The 24,301-nt window shown below is 39.4% G+C and overlaps 1 protein-coding gene across 22 annotated transcripts in view; it reads left to right on the forward strand.

Annotated features, from left to right (window-relative positions):
- LOC137137822 (uncharacterized) overlaps positions 1 to 11,005 on the forward strand; it is a 106,899-nt gene extending 95,894 nt beyond the window's left edge. For 21 of the 22 annotated variants that reach the window (XM_067524530.1, XM_067524541.1, XM_067524519.1 and 18 more), the window contains 4 exons: positions 3,507 to 3,638; positions 4,435 to 4,595; positions 5,446 to 5,481; positions 10,417 to 11,005. In XM_067524530.1, coding sequence (XP_067380631.1) covers positions 3,507 to 3,638; positions 4,435 to 4,589 — 287 coding nt within the window. In that variant the 3' untranslated portion in view covers positions 4,590 to 4,595; positions 5,446 to 5,481; positions 10,417 to 11,005. Of the gene's footprint in view, positions 1 to 651; positions 1,599 to 3,506; positions 3,639 to 4,434; positions 4,596 to 5,445; positions 5,482 to 10,416 lie in introns of those variants that run through there. The other variant, XM_067524542.1, reaches the window with a different exon arrangement.
- The last annotated feature ends 13,296 nt before the right edge of the window (positions 11,006 to 24,301 follow it).

Genomic DNA, 24,301 nt, shown 5'->3' on the forward strand with positions numbered 1-24,301 from the left:
TTGAGAGTTTCCACAGAACTATTTTCAGCAGCCGATCGATCGGCAGGACTGTGAATGTGGAACTGAGTGAATAGAACAAGGGTGTGTGTTCATGGTGATACAGGAACATGTGATCCAGTACAAATAGGGCTCACTGATGTGTTTTTAGTTGGTTTTGGACAAAGACAGATCCAAGGCTTTGTGCTTTCTGCACCTCGAATCTCAAACTTTAACATTATAGATTTTTAGTTTTTTACTTCCTCCTGCTGCTTGAAGTGAGTCTGACCTGAAGCTGGTTTGGTTTCTCACTGCATGTTCTGCTTCAGCTGATGACACTAATGCGGTAAAATTTGTCAACGTGTAACAAAATGAAGAAACTTTGTGGCCGTGTTGTTCTCCATTTTTTTAATACATCCTCATTAAAAGTAGTGGTGTCAATAAAGAAAAACTAGCATCCTGCTGACCTCATTGAATCTCTATCAGAAAACTTATATTTGCCACATTATTACTATTGTTGCAAGAGTCAGCATTTGCAGTAAATGTACTATCAGTAGTGATATCAGTTTTATTTCAAGTAATGTGAAGTAATTCAAGTAATGTAACCTGTGCAGCCTCTGCATGAAGAGAAAAAGAAAGTCTTTCTCGTCTTGTTTGAACTGTTTGTGTCTCCAGATGCAGACTTCGACAACTTAGAACAACCTGCTGGTTCACACAAGCCCTCTCTCAAAAGCTTTAATTCCAGGGGTTTGACAAAAGTTTTACAGTAACCAGGACACAGTCAACAACACGCAAGCTGTTACTACAGCAATATTAGTGGTCCTGACAAACTACAAACTCCAACTGGATCCACACTGACACACTACTGTGTATATTTAACCTATAGTAGGATCCAAGTGAGGAGGTGTTATGTTGATTGAGGGTTTTATTGAAAAAAGGCAAACAACTAAAAATGACTCCACGAGGAGGGCAGGAAAATACACATAGTAATAAGTCAAATGTAGTCAAGTCCATGCTCAGGGGTCGACAGTAACTTAACCCCTATGGGGGAATGGACTGGAGGCCAGGCCGGAGGGTGACAGTGGTGGCTGAAGCCCCCCGGGGAATGACCTAAAGCCGGTGGTGATGGTTGAATTCCCCTGGATCAGTGTCAACCAGAACAGAACCGGTGTCAACCTGCCCAGGAGCTATTTCAGCAATGGGATGTAGGATGTGGCATGTAGAACTGGTGTAGAACGGGATGGATGTCGGCCGGCCCAGAGACAGCTTCAGGAATTGGTGGGGTTTCAACTGACCCAGGAACAGGAGCAGGACCATGGATAAGGAGTGTGTCGGCTGACCCAGGCGCAAGGACAGTAACAGGAAGGGCATTGATCTGCCCAGAGACAGGTTCAGGAACAGGTGAGACATTGGCCAAACCCAGAACAGGAGAAGGAAACAGAAGAGTGTCAGGATAGACCAAGCAAAACCTGAAACTGGCCTTATTCTGTGTCCTGCACAGATGAGCAGTGCCTTCTGCCACCTGCTGGACAGTGTCTCACTGTGAAGTTGAAGAAGTCAAAGTTAAATTGAACTGAATAAAATGTTAAACTCAGGCGGATGTTGATGAGCTACAGCTTTTTACTTTGAATTGGTTAGATTTGTGAGAAAAGGTATTTAGATCTGATACATTTGCATCTGTCAAAAGCCTGTTTCCTTCTTATTTGTAATGAAAACTTTGTCAGTAACCTGTAACACCTGTGTACCTCAGCTGAACTGACAATAAACACCTGAGACCGGCTGCTGCTCTGGGTTATGACACGCATTTTGGGCCCATGTAGCAAAGAGATTTTTTTTACATAAAGCATAACATTATGACCACCTGTGCAATCCAATACAGCAGCTCTACCATGAATTCTACATTTACAAGGTTATAAGTTCTCAGTTTTTAAGTTGGAACTTAAGTTGGTCAGAAAGGTGACACTTCTAATCTCTGCTTATTATTGAGCTCAAAGTGGGTAATGTAGTCATACTGCAGTGCATAATAAGAAGAGCTGGTTCTGTTTTGGCCACCTCATTCATTTTAAATGGGGTTTACATTGATCCATGATGTTGCATTACTGTTCAATTTGGGGAAATAGTTCACTGACTGTATTATTTTAGTTTTGTACATGTCCGTTTATTGATGTAACCTAATATATTTACAGTTGGCATTATGGGAATTCTGTGGCTGTGGAAGGAGCAGTTTGAGGAACTGATCCTTGTGAGGATTAGTAGACCTGGGGGACATCCTGTCCATATCTCCGCTCCCTACAGATGCACATTCAAACACACACAGTACACGTTGTCCACATGTTGAGCTTGTTTGATTCAGTCTATCAGACAGTGTGAGGCATCAGTAAGGAACAGACAGAGAAAACAGTCTGAACACATCAAAACCTGCTTTTACTCAGTCCAGTGAGATCCACATGTGTCCAGCTGTGCTCTTTCAGGGTCAGATAGGAGGAGAAATGGAGTAGGAGTTATCCTGAAAGAGGAGTTTGTGAGGAATGTTCTAGAGGTGAAAAGAGTATCAGACAGGTTGATGCGGAGCATCTCCAGAGGTGACAGAGTGGTGATTGGTGCAGATTTCAGAGTAGACAGGAGCACAGGGAGATACAGCATAAGGTGAAGGTAGAGGTGGCAAAGGTCAAACAAAGAGCATATGAGGACTTGTATGTTAGGTTGGACACTAAAGAGGGAGAGGTGGATTTGTACAGGTTGGTGAGACAAAGAGATAGAGATGGGAAGGATGTGCAGCAGGTTAGTGTGATTAAAGATAAGGATGGAAATGTATTGACAAGTGCCAGGAGTGTGATGGGAAGATGGAAGGAGAACTTTGAAGAGTTGATGAACGAGGAAAATGAAAGGGAATGAAGGGTAGAAGAGGTGACTGGTGTGGAGCAGGAAGTAGCAAAGATTAGTAAGAGTGAAGTGAGGAGGACATTGAAGAGGATGAAGAGTGGAAAAGCAGTTGGTCCTGATGACAAACCTGTGGAGGTATGGAAGTGTCTAGGAGAGGTGGCAGTAGAGTTTCTGACTAGTTTGTTTAACAAGATCTTGGAGAGTGAGAGGATGCTGAGGACTGGAGGAGAAGTGTACTGGTGCCTGTTTTTAAGAACAAGGCAGATGTGCAGAGCTGTGGCAACTACAGAGGAATAAAGCTGATGAGCCATCACTCACATGATAACTCAACCTTTCACCATATTCACGGAAACCAACAGAGTTTCACTTACTGGAAATTAAATCGGCAGCAAATAGCAGAAGTGGAAAGAATCATCAGACCCGTCGGTCACATTTTGTAATAATAAACATGTCAGTTTTCAGTTTACTGGAAGTGGGAGAAAAAAAAGTAGAACAACGTGTCCTGTCACTGAATGAAAAGTAGTCGGGGTAGAATCATATAATGTTGTGTGGTAAACAGAGTTCTGTTTGAATATTAACTGACCAAAATAAAAACATTGTATTTAAAAAATGTTTCACTGACTTTTGCTTCGTATTTTCTCTGGAAGAGATAAAAACAAAGCCTGGAGGTGACGTCCTTCTTCAGAGTCACAGTCCCAGAGATGCTGACAACAAACTGCTAAAGTTGATCAGCCCTGACCTGAAGACAGATGGTTCTGTTTTGTTCTTCAGGGAGAAAGGTATGTATGAAGACTACCAGCATCCATCTTTTAAGAAGCGAGTGAAGCTGAGAGATCTGAGACGTTTCTGTGATTCAGAAAAACCTCAATATCAAAGATACTGGAACATATGAGTGTTATGTTGGATATGGAGGCAGCTCCGAGCTCATTATCACCATTCACCTTACAGTCGTCTTGTTTGCTGTTGTTGGTTTTGTGATCTTTAGAAAAAGACTCAATGAGCAGAATTCATATTAACCTCCTGCTGAAAATGTCTCAGATGTCTTACAGCCAATGTTTGCCATGTAGCAAGCAATGCAGAAACAATACATATGCCTGTGAACTCAACTGCTGTTTAATTTAGCAGCAGTTTGTCAAATCAGGATCAGTCTCATTATAATCTATGTGAGGTTTAGTAGGCGCACACTTACTGATCAGTAATTTAAAACAGGTCCCATTACAATAAACACTAAACGCTAAAGAAACAGTGACTGTGAATGGAAACACTAAATGTTTCACTACATTTTCTATTTAAAATAGTTTCAGAGCACGGAGAACTAACTCATTTGCATATTCGCTCTAGTTTGAGTTGAACATGTTTATTTCTAATTCATTCTTTATTAATTTAGTTGATTAATTGTTCCCTGAACTCTGTATATCAGTAAATTGTTGGTAGTTCCATGCAAAAAAAAGACGAACCCCCCAAATTTTCTCTAACGGACCAAAGTAAATTTAAAAAAAAACTGCAATTCATAAAATTAATCAATTTGATGTTATTACAGAAAAATGTGCTTTTATATTCGCCCCTTATGTGCAGACAAACAGATGCAGCCACCTGAAGCCCCTCACATAGAACTGTTATTGTCCAGTGCTGCCACCTGCTGGTTGACACCGGGAACAGTTCTCATCAATCCAGGAGTGTTGAAGAGCAAGAATCCTGCATCAGACACCAATGCGACAGTTCTCTTCTAAACTCAAGTAACTCTCCTCACCTCCCGTTTACAGACATTTTTTTTAAAGAATAGGGGATGTTACACGATGGAAAACAAACTGTTTTGAGATGTGCTGCTGTCATCAAGTTCAGAATGTGCCAATATTTTCCAAGAAATGGTAAATGTCTCGGTTTCAACATGTGATGTGTTGTTTATGTGCAAATCATTGCATCATTTTTTTTTATTCATGTTTTATACATCGTGCTAACTTTTTGGGAATTGGGGTTGTAATTAATAGTTAATTATCAGTTACTGTAGTTGACAGAAATGTGTTTTCTTTTTATTTGTTGTTATTCTTAAACTGGTCAAATGTGAAACAGCTCAAACCGTAATCCTGCCATTTATATGCATACAGCTGATACCGTATCAAATATGTGCAATTTCTTTCATTTCCACATAAACTAAAACATCTGCTGATAACCTGTGCTCCTAATGTCTCACATGATAATGAGTTTGATTTTGCAGCAAGATTTAAAATAAAATGATCCAGAGCAGCATCATGACAATATTTAAACAAATAGAATTTATATGCAGTATAGATGAAATATAATAAGTATAAATGTATCACTTGTAAAAAATATAAATAAATAAAAGCACGGTAAGAAAACTGCTTTCACATAAAGATTTTACAAAGATTTATTTTAAGTTAAAGTTGTATTTAATATCTGGCTTTATACTGTTGATCTCAAACAATCATAAATATTCACTCTATTGTCTGTAAACCCACTTATTACATTCACATCCATATTTAATGAAATGTTACTGTAAGTAAATACTCTACATGCAAATCTCCAAATTAGCCGACTAACTAGTCTTTTCTCTTTGTGTTTGTGTAGTTGTGACTTCACTGCTGTGGGGCTCAACAAACCAAGGTTTGTACATTTGTCATCCAATGTTCATCAGCTGTTAAATGGTCAAACTGCTGATTTTACACATGAAGAATAATGTACTGGTCCTGCTCAGTCCTCCTCACCCTGGGAAAAACTGTTGTATGATGTTCTCTGGCTGTGATGGAGGAAAAACTATGATGATGTCATTGGGGTCAACTCAGACAGCAGAAAGTCCGTATTAAAAAGTGAAGGAAAGGAGCCCGTTAGTCCTCCTGCTACAAGACTCAGCAGCAGAATGTATCAAGCATCTCAGAGGCTAATGTCATATGTGGTTCTAGATCTGATTCATGTTCAGTGTCTGATAACGTGACCACGAATCTAGACACTTTAACTTTCCCCTGTGAAAGTTTACAAAGCACAATTGTCAGAAAAACTAAAACATGTCAGTACAATGTGTCCGGTGTCATAAAACAGACATGAGACTTATTCCTACAGTAGGAGCAGTCGTTCTCCTTGAGAAAGAAAGAGCAGGAAATTTTAAAAAACTATAAAAGAACTTACTCTGAGGTGGTAGTGGTTTTAGTCTTAAGTTGACTTTGTGGTAATTAGATGCTTGATACATGCTGGAGCTGGTGGCTTTTATTGAGCTGACATTAATGGGACGTATTTAGGTTCATTACACAGCAGTAGTATAACGTGAAGTGTGTGTAGAGCATAGGGACCTAATATTTTTATATTTACATCATTCTAAAATAAATCCCTCAATCAAATTACTTGACCTTCAACTAAATGTGCATAACTGGGGGGTAGACACTGAATTTAACACTAACCTTTACTATTGTTATTCATTGTATTTTATTATAGTGATTAATTAACTATTCATTATACACTAAAAACAAACAGTAATTTCCATCATTAATGTCTTTTTCAAACTACAAAAAGAGTCTGTCTCAAATAATACATACTGGGAAGTGTACTGGTTTTGTTTCTTTAAAGTCTTAATCAGCTACAACGCTTCATTTATTAAAGTGATGGTTTCATGTTAAAAAAAAGTCAATGGTTCCCTGAGTTCTGTATAATAAAACTGGTTAAGTAATGATATTAAACACAAGCAGTTTTGAGTAAGAATTACTGAGATTAAAACGTCTGATGTGCTTTTAATAAATGCCAAACACCAGAAAGTAAACTTAACATTTGTAAAAATCTAATAAACTAGTTGTTTCAATTAGCATTTACAGTTTACATACAGTAGCACCCACTGCTGAACTCTACGTACATGAGAAATGTGTACACTTAAAACACTGGGTCAGACTAAGATTAAGTCAAGTCATCACTAAGATTAGAAACAAAAGTACATAAAATGCTTATTTTTAGTCGTTAATTACAGTAGTTCTACTGTCAAACAATATTTCTTAATATGTATTTGTTTTCCCTGAATGTTATTCTTTCTGGAATCAAGAGCTTTTCCAGACTGGGTGTTGTTCACTGTTGCTAAACAGAGCTGTCTCTGAGGTCTGACTCTGATCCTTGGGCGTATGATAAAACAGATTATCATCACAGCTATCCAACATGGAAATTTTAATTACCTCAAATTCTTCTACAGTTTTGTCACTTACTCATTTAGAAATATATCCCTATATAATATATATCACTGTATGGCATGATGACAATTTTCATGACAATTTATAGTAAAACAGTGTTGTATCAGGACATTTCTTCACCAAATTCTGTTGCCTATCATTTCAAGAAAAGTGTAGCCTAATAACGTGAATACACAAAATGTGAAATAACATGTTTGAATATCAAAGGAGCACTTTAACACTGGACAACAAACTAGTATTTTTGTTTTGTTTCCAACTACACAGTATACAGCATTTCCTCTTTCTTTATAACTGAAGATAGCCCTACCCCCTTATTTATGTGTAAACAATATCATAAAAAGTTAATAAGATATAGATTTTGCTTAGATATTATTAAAATAAAATACAAATTATTTGGAAATGCAAGTTCAAATCCTGTGATTTGGGAAGGTTTGCCTAATTTAAAATGTGGTAATGTTGCAGCTGGTTCAAGTATAAGCTTCTGGTTGGTGGGTAGTTAAAAGCAATTGTTCCAATTTTGGACAATTATATAATAAAGTTTTACATCATTTTACAGTCCCTGGAAAAATGTTGTGTATTTGTATTTGCATAGTATTTATCACTGAAATAGGTGTAAACATAACAGCAGTTGAGTTACTTTTTACCTCTACTTCCTGGGAGCAACTTCGGGTTCAGTGTCTTGCCCAAGGACACTTCAACACGTAAATCAAACCACTGAGCACCAAAGTTCACACAAAAGTATCGAAACACCAAAATCTATGTCTTTGTTTCTGCTGTACACTGAAGAATTTTAGCTTTTGTTCATTCTGGTGCCTTCAATTTGAAAAAGCTGACTAAAAAAAGTTTTCAAAGTAAATGTTGTGGCAGGTTCAGGGTGGTAGCATGTGAACACACAGCACCAAGTGTCTGCAGTCATTTTAGCTTTAATTTGATGGTATGACGTTACACTTTGATACATTAAACAACATAGAATATAAAACCTTTTGTACCAGACCCCAAATTTGATCTGTTCCAGAAGTACTGAATCGAGTGACTAACAGGTGTTTCCTGTTATGCATATGTATCCTGGAAGATTAAATAAAATTAAAAAAGTGGTTTTAAATGACTGGGTCAGCAAAAAAATTAAAATAACAGCGGATGACAAAATCATTGTGAGGACTGTGAAAAATAGTGGCACGACCGACAACCTCCACAGAGCAGCAAAATGAGTTCAGAGAGGCACAGAAACATTTTTTTGTAGGTAGCTGAAGTAGACAGTGATTCAAAACACACTGTCAACTCAACAAAATACTTCAGAGAAAAGTGGGAGCTTTTTAGACTGACATCACACTTAACGCAGTTAAACATGTACTTCACCCACTGAGGGGGAATTAAAAGGAGAAACCCCCTAAGATAAACAACTTATCAAAAAGATACCAACAATTCATTTCAATTCAACTTTATGTATATAGCGCCATATCAAAACAAAGTCGTCTTAAGGCACTTTACAGAATAAAGTCAGGTCTATAAAAATGTATAGAGAGAACCCAACAATTCCCCCTTTAACAAGCCATAGGCAACAGTGTAGAGGAAAAACTCTGGTTGGGGTGAGAGAAAGGAAAAGAGCAACAAAAGCAACAACAAAACATCGGGCACGTTGGTAGGACCTGTAGCTGCACGCTGGAAGACACACATCTTCAAAGAAGGAGAAACCTGCAGAAAGGGACTGAGAGGGGGACAGAGAAGGACAAAGACAACTACGGGAGAGAACACACAGAGTTAATGACATACAGTGGTGACAATTGCAGAGTGAGAGGAGAGGAGAGATGGTCAAGAGGAGGAAAGGAGCTCAGTGCATCGTGGGTGGGTCCCCCAGCAGTCTAAGCCTATGGCAGCATAACTATAACTAACTATAAGCTTTATTAAAAAGGAAGGTTTTAAGCCTAGACTTAAAAGTAGAGAGGGTGTCTGCTTCCCGAATCTTAACTGGGAGCTGGTTCCACAGGAGAGGAGCTTGATAGCTAAAGGCTCTGCCTCCCATTCTACCTTTGGAAATTCTGGGAACCACAAGTAGGCCTGCATTCTAAGATCGAAGTGGTCTACTGGGATGATATGGTGCTATGAGATCTTCTATATATGATGGAGCCTGAACATTCAGAGCTTTATATGTTAGAAGCAGGGATTTAAATTCTATTCTAGATTTAATGGGAAGCCAATGGAGAGAAGCTAGTGAAGGTGAAATATGATCTCTCTTGCTAGTTCCAGTCAGCACTCTTGCTGCAGCATATTGGATTAATTGCAGGCTCTTTAGGGAGTTACTGGGACATCCTGAAAGTAGGGAATTACAGTAGTCCAACCTACAGGTAACAAATGCATAGACTAGTTTTTCCATGGTTCCTTGCGGTAGTACTGGAGGCCAGACTTATGCCATCTAGAGTAACAATATGGTTGGACATTATATTTCTTCGATTTTTTGGCCCAAATACTATGACTTCCGTTTTGTCTGAGTTTAGAAGTAAAAAAATTGTGGGACATCCAGGCCTTTATGTCTTGTAGGCTTGAAGCTTTATTAACTGATTATTTTCATCTGGTTCCATAGATAAATATAGCTGGGTATCATCAGCATAACAGTGGAAATTTATGGAGTGTTTTCTAATAATGTTGCCTAAAGGAGACAGATATAAAGTAAAAAGTATTGGTCCTAACACAGAGCCTTGTGGAACTCCATAGCTAACCTTTGTGTGCATGGAGGATTCATCATTAACATGAACAAATTGAAATCTATCAGACAGATAAGATTTAAACCAACCTAGTGCAGTTCCTTTAATCCCAATTTCATGTCCCAGCCAGTAAAAAGATCCAAGGAAATTCAACCTAGCACACACTTACTTGCATGTAACTAGATAGGACAGACTGACAGAACAGAGACCAGCCTTCGGTGAGTTTCCACACATTTTGATTTTGTTGCCAAAATAAAAAGCTGTTTCTAACAGGTAAAACAAGCAGACACAATTACACAGTTAAATATTGTCTATAAACCAAGAGTCCATGAAGACACTTGAGTATTATTGTAAACAAAAAGAGTAAAGATGCAGCTTAAGTTCACTCTGCACATGTAGAACAGATGCTAACTTTTAATGAACTAGTTAAAATGAATGGAGTCAATACACATAATGAAAACATGTTGTTTTATAAAGTAACTTGAATCTGAAACACTGCTAAACTTCCTCTTTATAAGTTAATGAAAACTAAAGAAAGTATCTTCATGGACTGTTACTCAGTGGACAGTGGACCAAATACTTTCTATATACTGCTAATACTACTGTGTGACATTGTTGTTGGTCTGATTATTGTTACTTTCTACCATTTTTTCTCAAATGCACTGAAACTCTCACAGTTCATCTGACTGTGAGTCCCAACAGTGCTCAGTTCTTTGATGGTCAATCCCTCAATGTGAGCTGTGAGGACGTCGACAGCTCTGCTGGATGGACAGTGAGGAGGAACACAACTATAGACACCATGCTACAGTGTGGAGGTGGATGGGGAAAATCAAATAGGTTTTTCTGTAAAATCAGCAACGTTGTCGAATTGGACAGTGGAGTTTACTGGTGTGAGTCCAGAGACGGATCAACCAGTAACAGCATCACCATCACTGTCACTGGTAAGATCAGACTGTGGAGTTAGTGTTGATGAAGCTGTGTGGAAATGGATGAAATGCTGTAGTTTGTCTCTGTGTTGAGGTGGAGCAGTGATCCTGCAGAGTCCTGTCCTCCCTGTGATGGAGGGACATGATGTCTCTCTGCACTGTCAAACAAAGAGGCCTCCCTCCAAGCTCCCAGCTGATTTCTATAAAGATGGCTCCCTCATCAGGACTGAGCCTACAGGTCACATGACCATCCACCATGTTACCAAGTCTGATGAAGGCCTCTACAAGTGTCACATCAGCAGTCATGGAGAGTCTCCACCCAGCTGGATCTACGTCACAGGTCAGGAGCTTCACTTTTATTTCAACACTTATTTCATCCACATGTTCACCTGAACAGTTCGATTCTTTCCGCAGAAAAACCTACAACCACGTCTGCATCCCCCATATGTACAGTATCACCTCCTGCCTCCTCCTCCCTCCGTTACTGGGGGTCGGTCCTGGACCTGGTGTTGCTCTGTCTGTACTTCATCTGCACTGTCATCATGGTGTCTTTATATCGAAAGATGCTCACAAGTAACACTCATCAGTCACAGTTGTCTCTAACAGAACTTTTCATGTTTTAACTGTTGATATATTTACTACTTTCCTTTCTTTCCTCCTCCAGCTGCAGGAAATCACCTTTCTGTCCCCATGGTGACATTCTCGCCCACCCCAGCTGAGCAGGATTTGGCTGATGATTTAGTTGATGTCATCACTGGAGTCATCAATCCACTGTGATCAGTGAGCTGAGCCCATTAAAATGTTCCTTATCAAATGTGTTTTTTACTTTATCAAATCTCTCCTTATTTTTCTGTCAGCAATTTCCTAAAACATCTACTGCAGAATGTATCTAACAGGAGGAAGTTGAGTTTTCACAGAACTATTTTCAGCAGCCGATCGATCAGCAGGACTGTGAATTTGGAACTTAGTGAATAGAACCAGAGTGTGTGTTCATGGTGATACAGGAACATGTGATCCAGTACAAATAGGGTTCACTGATGTGTTTTTAGTTCATAAATTCTCTATATGTATGTGAACAGTCAAATGTCAAGGCAGGAAACAGTTGTTTCTTGGTGAAGTTGGGCGGACAGTTAGGGAATCTGAGTTAATGTTCTGCCACTGTTTATTTACCACATTAGAACGAGACCAGTCACCCACTCATTACATTATACAGCCTTACAGTATATTATTTTTAATTTACTTCTAATCTTCATGTCATCATCATTGATCAGTATCTTTCCATCCACTCTACTGTGTTATGACTTCATTAATTCCTTCACTGATGCAGCCTGTTACACAGAAAACACTTTTCCGATGCAAGTCCTTACATGTCTTTTAAAAACTGTAAACAGCTGCAAATCCTCCTATTTATCAGATCCATCTCAGGTCAACGCTGTACGAATGTGACTAGTGTTTGGAGCCAGGTTTCCTCAATCAGTTTCCACTTTATCTTCTTACAGAAAAGACACTAAATGACCTAAACATGGAGATGGAACAGACTGAGCATTTGAACAGTCCAACTGATAAAAGCTTGCAAAACCAGAACACCCAAAGGTTTCAAGTCCAGCCTCTGACTGTCGTTTGATTTAAATGGTAAATGATCTTTACAATGTTGATTCTCATTCACACACACACACACACACACACACACACACACACACACACAACAATGGTGGTGGCTGCCATGCAAGGTGCTCACCTGACCCACCGGGAGCAACTTGGGGTTTAGTGTCTTGCCCAAGGACACTTTGACATGTAGCCGGGGATCAAACCAGTGACCCTGTGGTCCATGGTCAACTGTCTTACCAACTGAGCTACAGCCGCCCCTAGCTAGTCAAAAACCACAACAGTGAGCAGTTATCCCAGATGATAAAATCCAACTTTTCTAATCCACTACTTAAATGGGTCACAAGAAACCAACATAGCAGATAACCTGATCCAGGATACAACATCCAACATTTGATCCTGGTTCTTTTTAATTATGTTCAAAGGGCGAGACCCAGAAAACAGTTTCCACACATAAACACTCATCTGAGGTGTTGACCTTCAGAGTGATGTTGCTGATGAGCTCAGGTGTGTTTGTCTTGTTGCTTCTTGTGTAGTTCTTAAAAGAAAAAGCAAATATCAGTAATAATCTTTAGAAAACATATAAATATTTTTTCATCAGTTAATATTGAAACAGAGCTACTAATTAAACACTCAAATATATATTCAGACCTAAACTTTATTTTAACAAAATTGTCTTTACCACGGAACAAGATCATGACCTGCAATAACAACACAGAATCTTATAACACCAAGTCACATTTATAAGTGAATAAAGAAGTTTTGCAATAATGTACAAACACATATATTTAAAAAAAAGACCCAAAAGAGTTTTTTATGTCTATGTAGTTTACAGACATGTCTTGACAAATGCCCTTTGATGAAAAGTGGTAATTTTAACAAAAATATAATATATGGTGAGCATTCTTATAAGATGCCTGAACCACTTCAGCTGTCTGCTTTTAATACGGGAGACTGTCGGACAGAGATGGCGAATCCAAACGTAGTAAAGGTGTTTGGAAATGCCTGGCTCTAACTCCCATCTTCAAAAGAATTTCTCCAGTAGTCCTGCAGACATGGACTCCAACTGGACTGTGTTTAAATCCTGTTGTGTGGAAGCAGCCACTTTGAGTTGTGGCATGAAGGTTTTTGGTGCCTGTTGTGGTGACATCTTGGTTACCATCAGCGGTAATAGAGGCCATAAAGCTGAAGGAGGCCTTTTGAGCATGGTTGGCCCAGAGGTTTCCTAAAGCAACAGATGGGCAGGCCAGAGGGGAGGCAGATCAGGTAGTTGTGGATACAAACACCTGGGGGTGGGAGAATTGTCAGCTGTCTTCGCTCACACGCCAGTTTAATGTCACATGGAGGACAAAAGCAGTAACTTTTGGTGGCAAATTGTGATGGTTGTTCCCATATTTAAGAAAGGGGACTGGAAGGTGTGCTCCGAATACTGAGGTATCACACTGGTCAGACTCCCTGAAAAAGCCTATGACAGAGTTCTGGGAAGGATGCTTCAACCAAATGTTAAGCCTCAGATCTGGGAGGAACTATGCAGATCTCCCTGGCTGTGGCTGGTTGTGCAGTGTTCGGGGCACAAGTGTTCTGTCCTCTGTTTGCCATTTTGGTGGATAAGAATGTGTTTTAAAGGAACTTTATTTTAAAGACAAGTGTTAATACTTTCAGTTTCAGTATTTATAGGGTAAAGGTTGTGTAACCCTGTCAACATAAAGGCGACAATTCTCAGAGTGTGTTTTATCGCGTTTGGTTTGAATAATGACATGTAGGGGAATCGTTACCTGTCTGCAGAGTCTGAACAGGTGTAGTGTGGAGTAGCTCCGCCCCCTGTGTCTGCACAGTGCAGAGTGGATGCAGACGAGGAACGTTCGGTTTTCGTTCATGGGAAAATGGATTTGGTGATTTTTGGCTGTGAAAACTTGGCCTAGCTGTGGTCACGCTTCTCACAAGGTGGTGGATGTGCTGGGACTCTTCTCGGTGAGTGAACCGTTTCAGTAGAAGTGTTTGGAAGCAAATTCATGGCAGCTAACGGTTAATGGCTAACGCGTTAAGTTAGCGCTACTGTTTTAAAGTTGTGAGGCTTCAGAGAAGTTCAGTGTCTTGGTCCTTTTGGGAAGACAGAAACTTATTGATGTTTCTGGATTTTTTTTTATTATTATTATTATTTTTTGTTTCTCTTGTGGAAATTGATTATATTGAAAAGAAATGTGCTGTGTTTAATTTTGTTCTTAAGATGCATCAATGATTATTTCTGATTGTTATACAGGTCAGGTTTTTATTTTTAATGAATGATTTTGTGACGATTTCATCCAAGGATGCTGAGCCGATGGTACCAGGATCTCTAGTGATGAACACGGAGGTGGAGAACATTTGATTTACCTTGGATGGACAGTGAACTGTGGAAACCCTGCTTGAGTGGTAGGATAACTCCTGAATATACTATATCTGCTCTTCAGCACATGCTGCGAGGAGAGTGAGGAACTCTAGGATTAAACCCTTACGTTCATGGGTGTGAACAAATACCGGCAGAAGCGGATTAAATTAGTTGTTGTCAAACTGTAAAAACAGTTTGGTAATACTTCATTTGCCTAAAGGAGAGAAGAGGGAATGGGATCCAGAAAACAGGTGGTAGTAGGATTTGTAAAGAGGGTGGATGCATCGTCAGAGGGCAAAATGAGAAGAGTGATGTGCTGTTACATGAAGTCAGCAGGATGTCTCCATCTGGTGGAGAGAACTGGGAGCTGATAGCTGCCACCTCATTATTAATAAAGCTGGTAAAATCATCAGCAGTGAGAGGTGGACAGGAAGGTGGGGGGGGGGGGGGAATAGAGTGATTAGGAAGTGGAGCAAGATAAGATAAGCTACACCTTCCTTCATCTTACAGTGGGGAACTTTTAAAGTGAGCGAGTTTCAAGTTTTCAGTGAGTTAAGGATTAGGACATTAAGGAAGGGGAAGCCTGGACAACAGGAGGGTAGAGACTATCCTGACAGGCTGAGCTTGTGGTGCAGAAGCTGTCAGTGGCTTTGTCTCTGAGAGACATCAGGTGATGGCCAGTTCTAGTTTGTCTTGTTTTGGGTGCAGTAAAAAATGTCAGGGGGTAAAAGGTTGCAGTCAAGCACAGTCTTCATCAGGTCGAGATTTGACTTTTAAAACTAAGTGATAAAAAGCAGATGTTGATCCAGGAAGCTCAGATTTGTCTTCAGTCCAGTGTCCAATCTGCTTCAAAGCCGATACAGTTCCAGGCATAAACGGCAGCATTTAAACATCCTGGCAGTATTTCCACAGCAGCTGGTCCACAGGATCTTTGGATGAGCCAGAACTAGACACTAGCTAATGTTACTTTCTGCCAGCATTACCCATCCTTCCCCTGACATCTCTCAATAGTTGTTCTTTTATATCCTTTTTTTCTTCTTTTGGTTTATTTATTTCCTTTTTAGGTTGTTGGAAATAATAGTTTTGTATTTTGAACACATGAACTTCAACTTTTATCTTAAGTGTAATGTGACCACAATGACTGTGGCTGCAAGTGACACAAGACAACAGATGTGTAGGTGGCACTTGATGATCTTTCTGTGTCTTCATTATCGCAGGTTGGATGGTCATGGGAAAGTTTTTGGGGTGCACTGCCCACCCCAGCACCACCACAGATCCAGACTGTGGTTCAGTTCTGGGTGAGAATGAGAACCAGGTGGTTGCCTGCTCTGTTTGTTGGGTGAGTGGGCTCCAGTTTTTGATCAGACATCCACCATTTGTCTAGGTGGGTGTTCATGTCTCCTAGTATGATGAGAGGAGTGATATCTTCTGGGAACAGCAGCATTTTGAACTCATCACACAACTTACCCAGCTGCCTGGTGGCAGATAGATCAGTCACATGAATTGAAACCGGTGCAGTCACCCTGATAGCAACGATCCAGTGATCTAAGACAGTTGTGAGGGGCTGTGGAGAAAAACGTACCGGTTTCTGCAATGAGAACACTTACCTCACCTTCCCGTCCTGATAGGTGAGGAGTTTGAGTTAAGATAAAACTGGAGGAAAGTGAAGCTGGGGTGGCCATGTTCTGAGGGGTGATTCAGGTTTCTGTATGTGCCAGTAGCTGAACAGTGAACCCTGCAATTGCAGTATGTATTTTGTAGCCTATGTCACATTCCAGGGTCCCACACTGGCTCAGCAGAAGACATAAGAGACATGAAGCACTTAAATTAGATATGAAGCTATAATGCTAATGCAAGGATTGTTAAACGTACTAACATCTAACAAACAGACACCACAAAGGGTAAAACAACATAAAATCACAATATGCTGACAACGTAAGTGAAACCACGGTGGAAACAACAATAAATACTGTGTATATAAAGCCATGTAAGCAAGAACAGACAAGTCGTGACAGAAGGTGATCAATGAAGGTCTGTTGGTTTGCAGGTTTGCAGAGGGCTGTATTGAAGCATGTTAATGGAAAGTTGACTGGAGTGTGGTTGGAAAAGGTGACAAGCAACAGGGACGACCACAGGCTTATAAAGATTGTCAAGTAAAGCTGATTCGAGAACTTGACAGTTTTACAGGTAAGTGCAGTGAAGCTGGAGACAGTCCATCAAGAGCCACTGCACACAGACGTCTTCAGGAAATGAGCTACAACTGCTGTATTCCCAGCATCAAGCCGCTGCTGAACCGGAGAACCGGAGATGTCAGAACCTGGGCTGAGGAGAAAAAGAACTGGACTGTCGCTTTTTGTTTGCAAATCAGTGTCCCTGTGTTTGGAGGAGGAGTGGAAGAATCACAGAATCCATGTTTCTGTAAGTCCGGGGTGAAGTTTCCACAGTCGGTGCTGATTTGGGTTCCTGTCACCTGCTGGTGTTGGTTCACTGTGTTTTATCAAGTCCAGAGTCAAAAGATCCGTCTACCAGCAGATTTTAGAGCACTACATGCTTCCAGAGCTGATTTCCTTTTCCAGCAGGATTAGCTCCTGCCTGCAGTTGAAAATAACCAGTAACTGCTTTGTTGACCGTGATGTTACTGTGTTTGACTGGCCAACTCACCTGACCTGAACCCACAGAGGATCTGGAGTATTTTCAAGAGAAACCCGAGAAACAATCGACCTTTAGTAACAACACAGCTGAAGGCTGCTATGAAAGCAACTGGTCTGGTAACAAGTCAGCAGTGCCTCAGGTTGGCTGCCTTTATGCCACGACGCACTGATGATACTGGTAATACTCTGATATTTTGGATATTTCAGTTTATGTCTAAGGAAACTAGATGATATGAGACGTTCACTGTGTTTCATGATGTTTCAATTCACTCACGCACTAGTATATAAGAATACTAGTGCATAGTACTAGTGCACTGACTATCTATATATTTGTACAAGTAGCTCACCATCTTAAATGAAGTCCATGAGCCTCCTCCACAGTGGATACATGTTGATTGATTGTTGTCGTCTCTTTGTAGGTGAAGTCACTCAACTCAGGGTGTTTTCTAATAAAGTACCTGAAAAATGATGATCGTTCTTCAAACATTCACTCAGAATAACAACAATTAAAGGCAGCAAATGTCCAGATATGCAGTCGGACATAATTGAAAATTAGAAGAAAAGACAGAAATATTACAGATATCTGTTTATACAAACTGACTCTACATATGTGATACATCTATTGCTGTCTGTATGTCCAAAGCAGAAATCAGCCAAGTCTTCTTTCAGTAAAACCTATTTTTAGAGTTTTGTACCTTTTCAAAAAACTAGTTGTCTAGTAATCAAATGTAAAATCCTAAGTGAATGTAACTAATAACAGAGTGATCTGAAGTGCTGATGTTACTGCATTTGTTGAAGTGATTCCATAGACTGTAACAGGTTCACACTGTAAAGATGTCATTAAGTTTTCCCTCATTAACTGACTCAAACACAATAACTTATTAAAGTGAAAACGAGCTCCTTGTATGTCTGATTAATAAACTTCTGTCTGTACAGTTCTAGCTAGCTGCTGAATCCTTCTATCATGATGTGAACACGTTCAGGAAACACTGAAATTGCTACTTACCAAATAATTAGTAAGGTGGATGAAAAAAGAACTGGTCCAGCTTCACGTGCAGTTCAGGTGAACGGGCAGAGTTTTAGGAAAACATCATGGTTCTGTTAAAATACGGCCAACGTGCTGTAATTTAACGGATTTTCTTTTGCATTAACAGTAAAATGCCAAATCGTTTTTACAGTGCTCAGCTCCAAACCCATAAGCTCCAAATGAAGATGTGAGTTTTTAACAACTTGTTTTATTTTTAATTCAAATGAAAACACAGATTTTTGTGTGTTCACTCAGTGTTTTCCTAACTGACCAATAGAACATCGCCACACTTACCTTTTAATAAAAGATCCCACGTCACAGTTTTGGCGCAAAGACTGTGTTTTTATCAGCTGGTTGTTGCAGCTTTTTAAGCCCAAACTTAGTTTAGTTATTAGTGGAAATGTACTCATCACTACATTGAAACAGGTTCAGCCACAGAAACAAAATCTATCGATCGATCGATGTATCGATCTATCGCGTCTTTGACATATTAACTCAGAACAATGTCTGGAGAAATCTGCTGCCGACATTGTCCAAAGTCAGAAACGTTTTCAGAGGTGAAACTTTGTTTACAGCACATCAGAGGATGCAGTTAAAAAAGAGAAAGATGCTGTAGCAGTTTAAAGAAGCTACAATGTGAGAGTTTCACTGTTTTTCCCGATAGTTTAATTTACTGATGCACTAGTATATGGGAGGACTGTGATTGAGTATCTAAATATTTGTATGACTAACTCACCATCTTAAATGTCCATGAGCCTCCTCAGCAGAGTGGATACATGTTTTGTTTTTGTAGATGACTTCGCCCCATTCAGCCATTGGTCTCTGTCTCTCGAGGTGTTTTCCAATGAAGTGCCTGAAAAATGATGGTCTTCCTTCAAACATTGTACAAACAACCAGTTGTGTAACTCGCTCAGATTAAGTAAAGGTGGCAAATATATAGATGACGACCACTACACAACGTGATGCACGTGGTTACTATAGTAATGATACCAGACCCTGAAGTTTTTGTGCCTAATGCAGTTTAAATAAAATCATCAAGTACAAAGTTTAGTAACAGCTCACTTTAAACCAGTTCAGCAGGAATCTAATGCATCTGAACCACACACACCCTGAACAGGTTTGTCCACACAACAGGATTTAAATAAGGCAGTGGTTCGTTATCAGAGTGAAGTAATGTGAAAAAACTCTAAAACCTCTTTTCATTCACCTGCTTAAAAATCATAAACACAGGTGGACACAGGAGACAAAATGACATGTTTGACCTAATCTTACCCCCAGTTGTTCTCAGTTATTAATATATTTGAAACATTCATATGTTTCAGCTGTAGTAAGACTCAATCAAAGTACAGTAGGTTCTCACAAACCCCTCACTCACATCAGTTAAGCTCCTCTCCTGTGGAACCAACCAGTTCAGATTCGGGAAGCAGACACTCTCTCTACTTTCAAGTCAAGGCTTAAAACCTTCCTCTTTAAGAAAGCATATACTTAGCAGTGATGGGCGATACCAGTAATTTCGGATTGATCCGATACCAAGTAATACCTTGGCTAGTATTTTTCATTTTAATATTTACTTTTTAAATTATTAATCATCATCTTTTTTAGTCCTAATCAATAAACCTTTTTTAATTTGCACTTCTTGACAAATGTTGGATCCTATGACCTCTTAATCATTTATCAACATGTATCTCTCCATTGTTTTACAGCTCATAGTATAAATAAGACAAACTATGATTGTAATGATTTGAATTAGAGATTGTACTTACAGAGCAGCCACTGCAGAGATGTTTCATCCATTCTAGCAGTTGGTAATATGAGCTGAAAAATTGTTCACAGCTTCACTTCCTTCCTCTTTGTAGGTGAGTTTGTTGGTGTGTTATCTTCTTAATAGTGGTTTGTGAGAAAGACCTTATTAGGTTAAATGTCATCTCACAGAAGAGTCAATATTTTCTCAAAGCCTAGACAGAATATAGGGAGAGTTCTGCCAAACCTTGATCTCAAATTTGACTGAATGCCACCAGTGAAAACATTCACCTGAACAAAAATGCTTTTGCTCTTTAGAAACACGTTAGTTATCTTAATGTTGATGCGTGTTGGAAGGAGGTAGAGAGGCTGAATCGGGGTTGGACATGCTGGAGTGACGTGAACTTTCACCCCCCCTCATCATAACATACATCATCATAACCCCCGCACGCCTCCTTCTTTGTGTCTGCTTCACTGGGTGGATGATACCAGAATCTAACTTCTTCTCACTTCTTCGCTGCCTCCTTCCAATGCACACTGCTAAAAAGATAACTAGTGTTTCTGCATTGTGTCACACAGTATTCAAAGGAGTTTAACACCAAGTGCTTTCATTTCTATACAGCTTATAGTTCATTTGGTGAGTCTTTATAAAGTTTGGGGGTTAAAGTCATCAAACGTTGACTTACTGTAAACTCAAAGTGCACTGACTCACATGCTGTCAAACAACTGCAATAGAAGTCATGTGTAGAATTTATATGATAAACCATCTGTTCCTGTTCTTCTTTTCTCTCTGAGGTAATATTTTGTAAAGATTTATAGACTATTCTGCAGTTTACAATCATTTATAAAATGAGCAGCAAAAGTTATATGAATAATAACAATAATCATCATCATCAGACTATATTCTTTGGGTCAGCTGTTATGGTTTCATTCATTTTTATTTCATCAATAGAGTTGATCATGTACATCAATCATGTATTGTAGAATAAACTGTTCTCACTGTTGGTAAAATGATGGACTGACACCTGGGATGTTTCTTTATAGCAGCCATTTTAACATAAGTTCACATCAACAAACTAAACCTCGACATAGTTTAACACGGACACCAAATATCCCAACAGTGAAAAGTGAAACACAGTGACACAAAGTTTGTTTGAGGGTGTGAACCCATGTTTAGTGTGGAGGCTGCTAATAGACTCCACCAGTTATTGTTCAGTTGTTAGGTTATGTGACAAATCAGACTAAATGATGAACAAACAGACAGTTAGTGATTAGACAAACTCACTGTGGTTAACACAAATCCATGATCAGCCAGTACCCAGATACTTTTATTGGTGGTTTCACACCGGCTGTATTTGCTTGGTCTGATACAGCCAGTCAGCAAAGAAACATCACAACCATAACTTTACATCAGTTCATCTCACTGCACTATTCAGCTGCAAATAAGCTTTGCTACTCAGAACTGAGGTGAAGCAGAAGGTCATCATGAGATAAGCTGTGTTCATGGCATTAAAAAAGTTAGTGGTTTTAAATAATCTTCTGTAATCTGTAAGTTTTGTTCCCTCCCTGTCTGTCTACCTGTTCCATCATTACACCTTATATTCAATCAACTCATTTTACCTTCCAACTCATTCACTTGTCCCCATCTGTTCTGGGTCCAATAAACCAGTAATTGAAAACATGATAACAACAACAGAGTGTTTCTGTTGTGCAGCTATGAACCACCAGAATAAAAGTCACACCACATGCTAAATATGCTACATATATAGAAAAACAGCCTTCTGTCTCTTTCATTGTGGCCCTTTAGAGCTTTATAGTTAGTTTTTTGTAAAGTATCTGTGGTATTTTGTGTCACACATACACTTATGAACATCATGTGCAGCTGTGGATCATATTTCTAGTTTGTTCAGTGATGATTTCAATTCAGTGTGATGGAAAAACCTCGACCCAGAATAATGTCAATGACTGAACAGTCAGTTGTCAGAGAGTAGGAGTTAATAAAAAAGTTACAATTACAAAAAAAGGTGTGAAACAAGAGAGGACAATAAAAAATGAAAGTTTTTTTAGAACAGAATGTGATGTGGTGAGAGAAGCTCTGAGGACCAGTGACAGTCAGCATGTTGGCATCACTGGTTAGACTGGTGTGATGGTTTGAAGGTCGGCTTCAGTGAAGAGTAGACGACCTCTGGTTCCACTGGAAACTCTGAACAAACACACACAGTCCAAACAATATGAGACAATGTTGTAGAAAAGGTTTGTAGGACAAATAAGTTCTGAGGTTCACGTCTTTTCTTCTCTTCATGCAGAGTTTCCTTCAGGTTTGACCAGAATGATGATCCTCATTCTCAGTGTTTATCAGTACCAGTACTGAAGCAACTGTACTTTTACTCTTCATTCCATGTATTTTTAGTACAAGCACTTTTTTATTTCATCTGTTATGATGCAAATGTGACTTTCTTGGAATCACAGAAATTTCAAATTGTTCACCTTGTGCTTGCATTGTTCATTGACTTTGGAAATACTTAAATTCTAAATTCTAAAGTCTGGTACATCAAGCAGAAGCTGTTACCATTGTGTTTAGCAGTAAAGGAAATTTACCTTTTACCTGTTCTGAGACACTGTACACATATTTGATTCCCTGTTTAAACTTGTTCCTGCCCCGGTCTGTTCTGGCACATGCACATTTCTTTTTTGCCTTTGCTGAGTTTGTTTGCACTTCTTTGACAGGTTTCCCTGCTGTACACCAATGTTTAGCTTCCCTAGTTTTTTATATATCTCTGCTTAATGCTTGTTCTTGTGGTTTTGTTTTTTATTAGATTTCTGCTTATTTCCTGAGCTCTTGTTTGTTCCCGAACTCATGTTCACCCCTTGTTAATGTACACACCTGGTTATAATTAGGCCTTTTAGCTATGTAGTCTGGTTACTCTTAGTTCCTCAGCTTAGCTTCCATTCAGTTTTCCCTTATTCTCCCAGCTGTGTTCTTGTTTAGATGATCGGCCTCTGGTTATGTTATTTACTTGTTTTTTTTGTGGTCACCACCATCAAGCTCCACTTCCACTCTGAACAGATCAGAGACAGCAAGTTGTAAATGACCTCCTGTGTGGTCACAAAGTAATCAAACCCCCTTTAGTAGCACAGCAGTGTCAATATTTCCTCACTAAAACGAATGATTAAGAACATCATGGATTATACAACCCAACTCATTGTACAGGTGCTGGTCATATCTCGTCTTGATTTTTGCAACGCTTTGTTGATGATGTTACCAGTATCCACAATCAAACTCTTGCAGATGATCAAATGCAGCAGCTCGCCTCATTTTTAATCAGCCAAAAAAGACCCATGTCACACCACTTTTTAGATCTCTACACTGGCTTCCTGTAGCTGCTCACATCAGGTTCAAAGCTCTGTCCGCTTACCTCAACTCACTCATTCAAGTCTACAATCCTTCCCGCCCGCTGTGATCTGCCAACGAACGATGTCTGGTGGTCCCAGCACCGCACAGAAGACACCAAGCAAAACTGTTCAGCGCAATGATCCCAAGATGGTGGAACGAGCTACCAAACTCTGCACGCTCAGCAAACTCACTCCCAATATTCAAAAAACTGCTGAAAACAGAACTCTGCATCTTCCTATGCACTTAAATCTCTTTAAAAAAAAAAAAAAGCCTTTCTGCTCTTTCTCGCACTTGCATCTCGTGAACTGTAAACACTTTTCTGATAGGACTTTGCTTTGATGTTTTCTCCTTGACTTAGATTTTTGCTGCCTTGTACCTCACTTGTAAGTCGCTTTGGATAAAAGCGTCTGCTAAATGACTAAACGTAAATGTAAATGTAAACATCATTAACATCTTTAGTAAACTAATCAATCACCTGGTGATCACATAAACTGACAGAGCAAACGATGAATTGCCACATATCAAATAAAGACCACAGACCTTGAATAATGAATAGACATTATACGACATGAATCATTAAAGATAAAGAACCTCCACACACATTAAATGCAGCTTTATCCTTTTGATTCTAAGGTCTGTTTCTCACTTCTCCATTGGATGTTGCAGTTTCATCGTTTGACTCAGGCCTTTGTTGGTCATTTCCACCTCATTTGTGTTTCGAGGTGTTGGTTCATGTTAGATGTTTGCTGTGTGCTTGGCCTGTCAGTCAAACCTGTTGCCAAGCAATGGGCCAAACCAGGGGGCAGGACCAGATCAGACTGGTTTCCCATCAACATATCACCTGAAGTCCT

Source organism: Channa argus, chromosome 12 (genome assembly GCF_033026475.1).
Source record: "Channa argus isolate prfri chromosome 12, Channa argus male v1.0, whole genome shotgun sequence".
Lineage (NCBI taxonomy): Eukaryota > Metazoa > Chordata > Actinopteri > Anabantiformes > Channidae > Channa > Channa argus.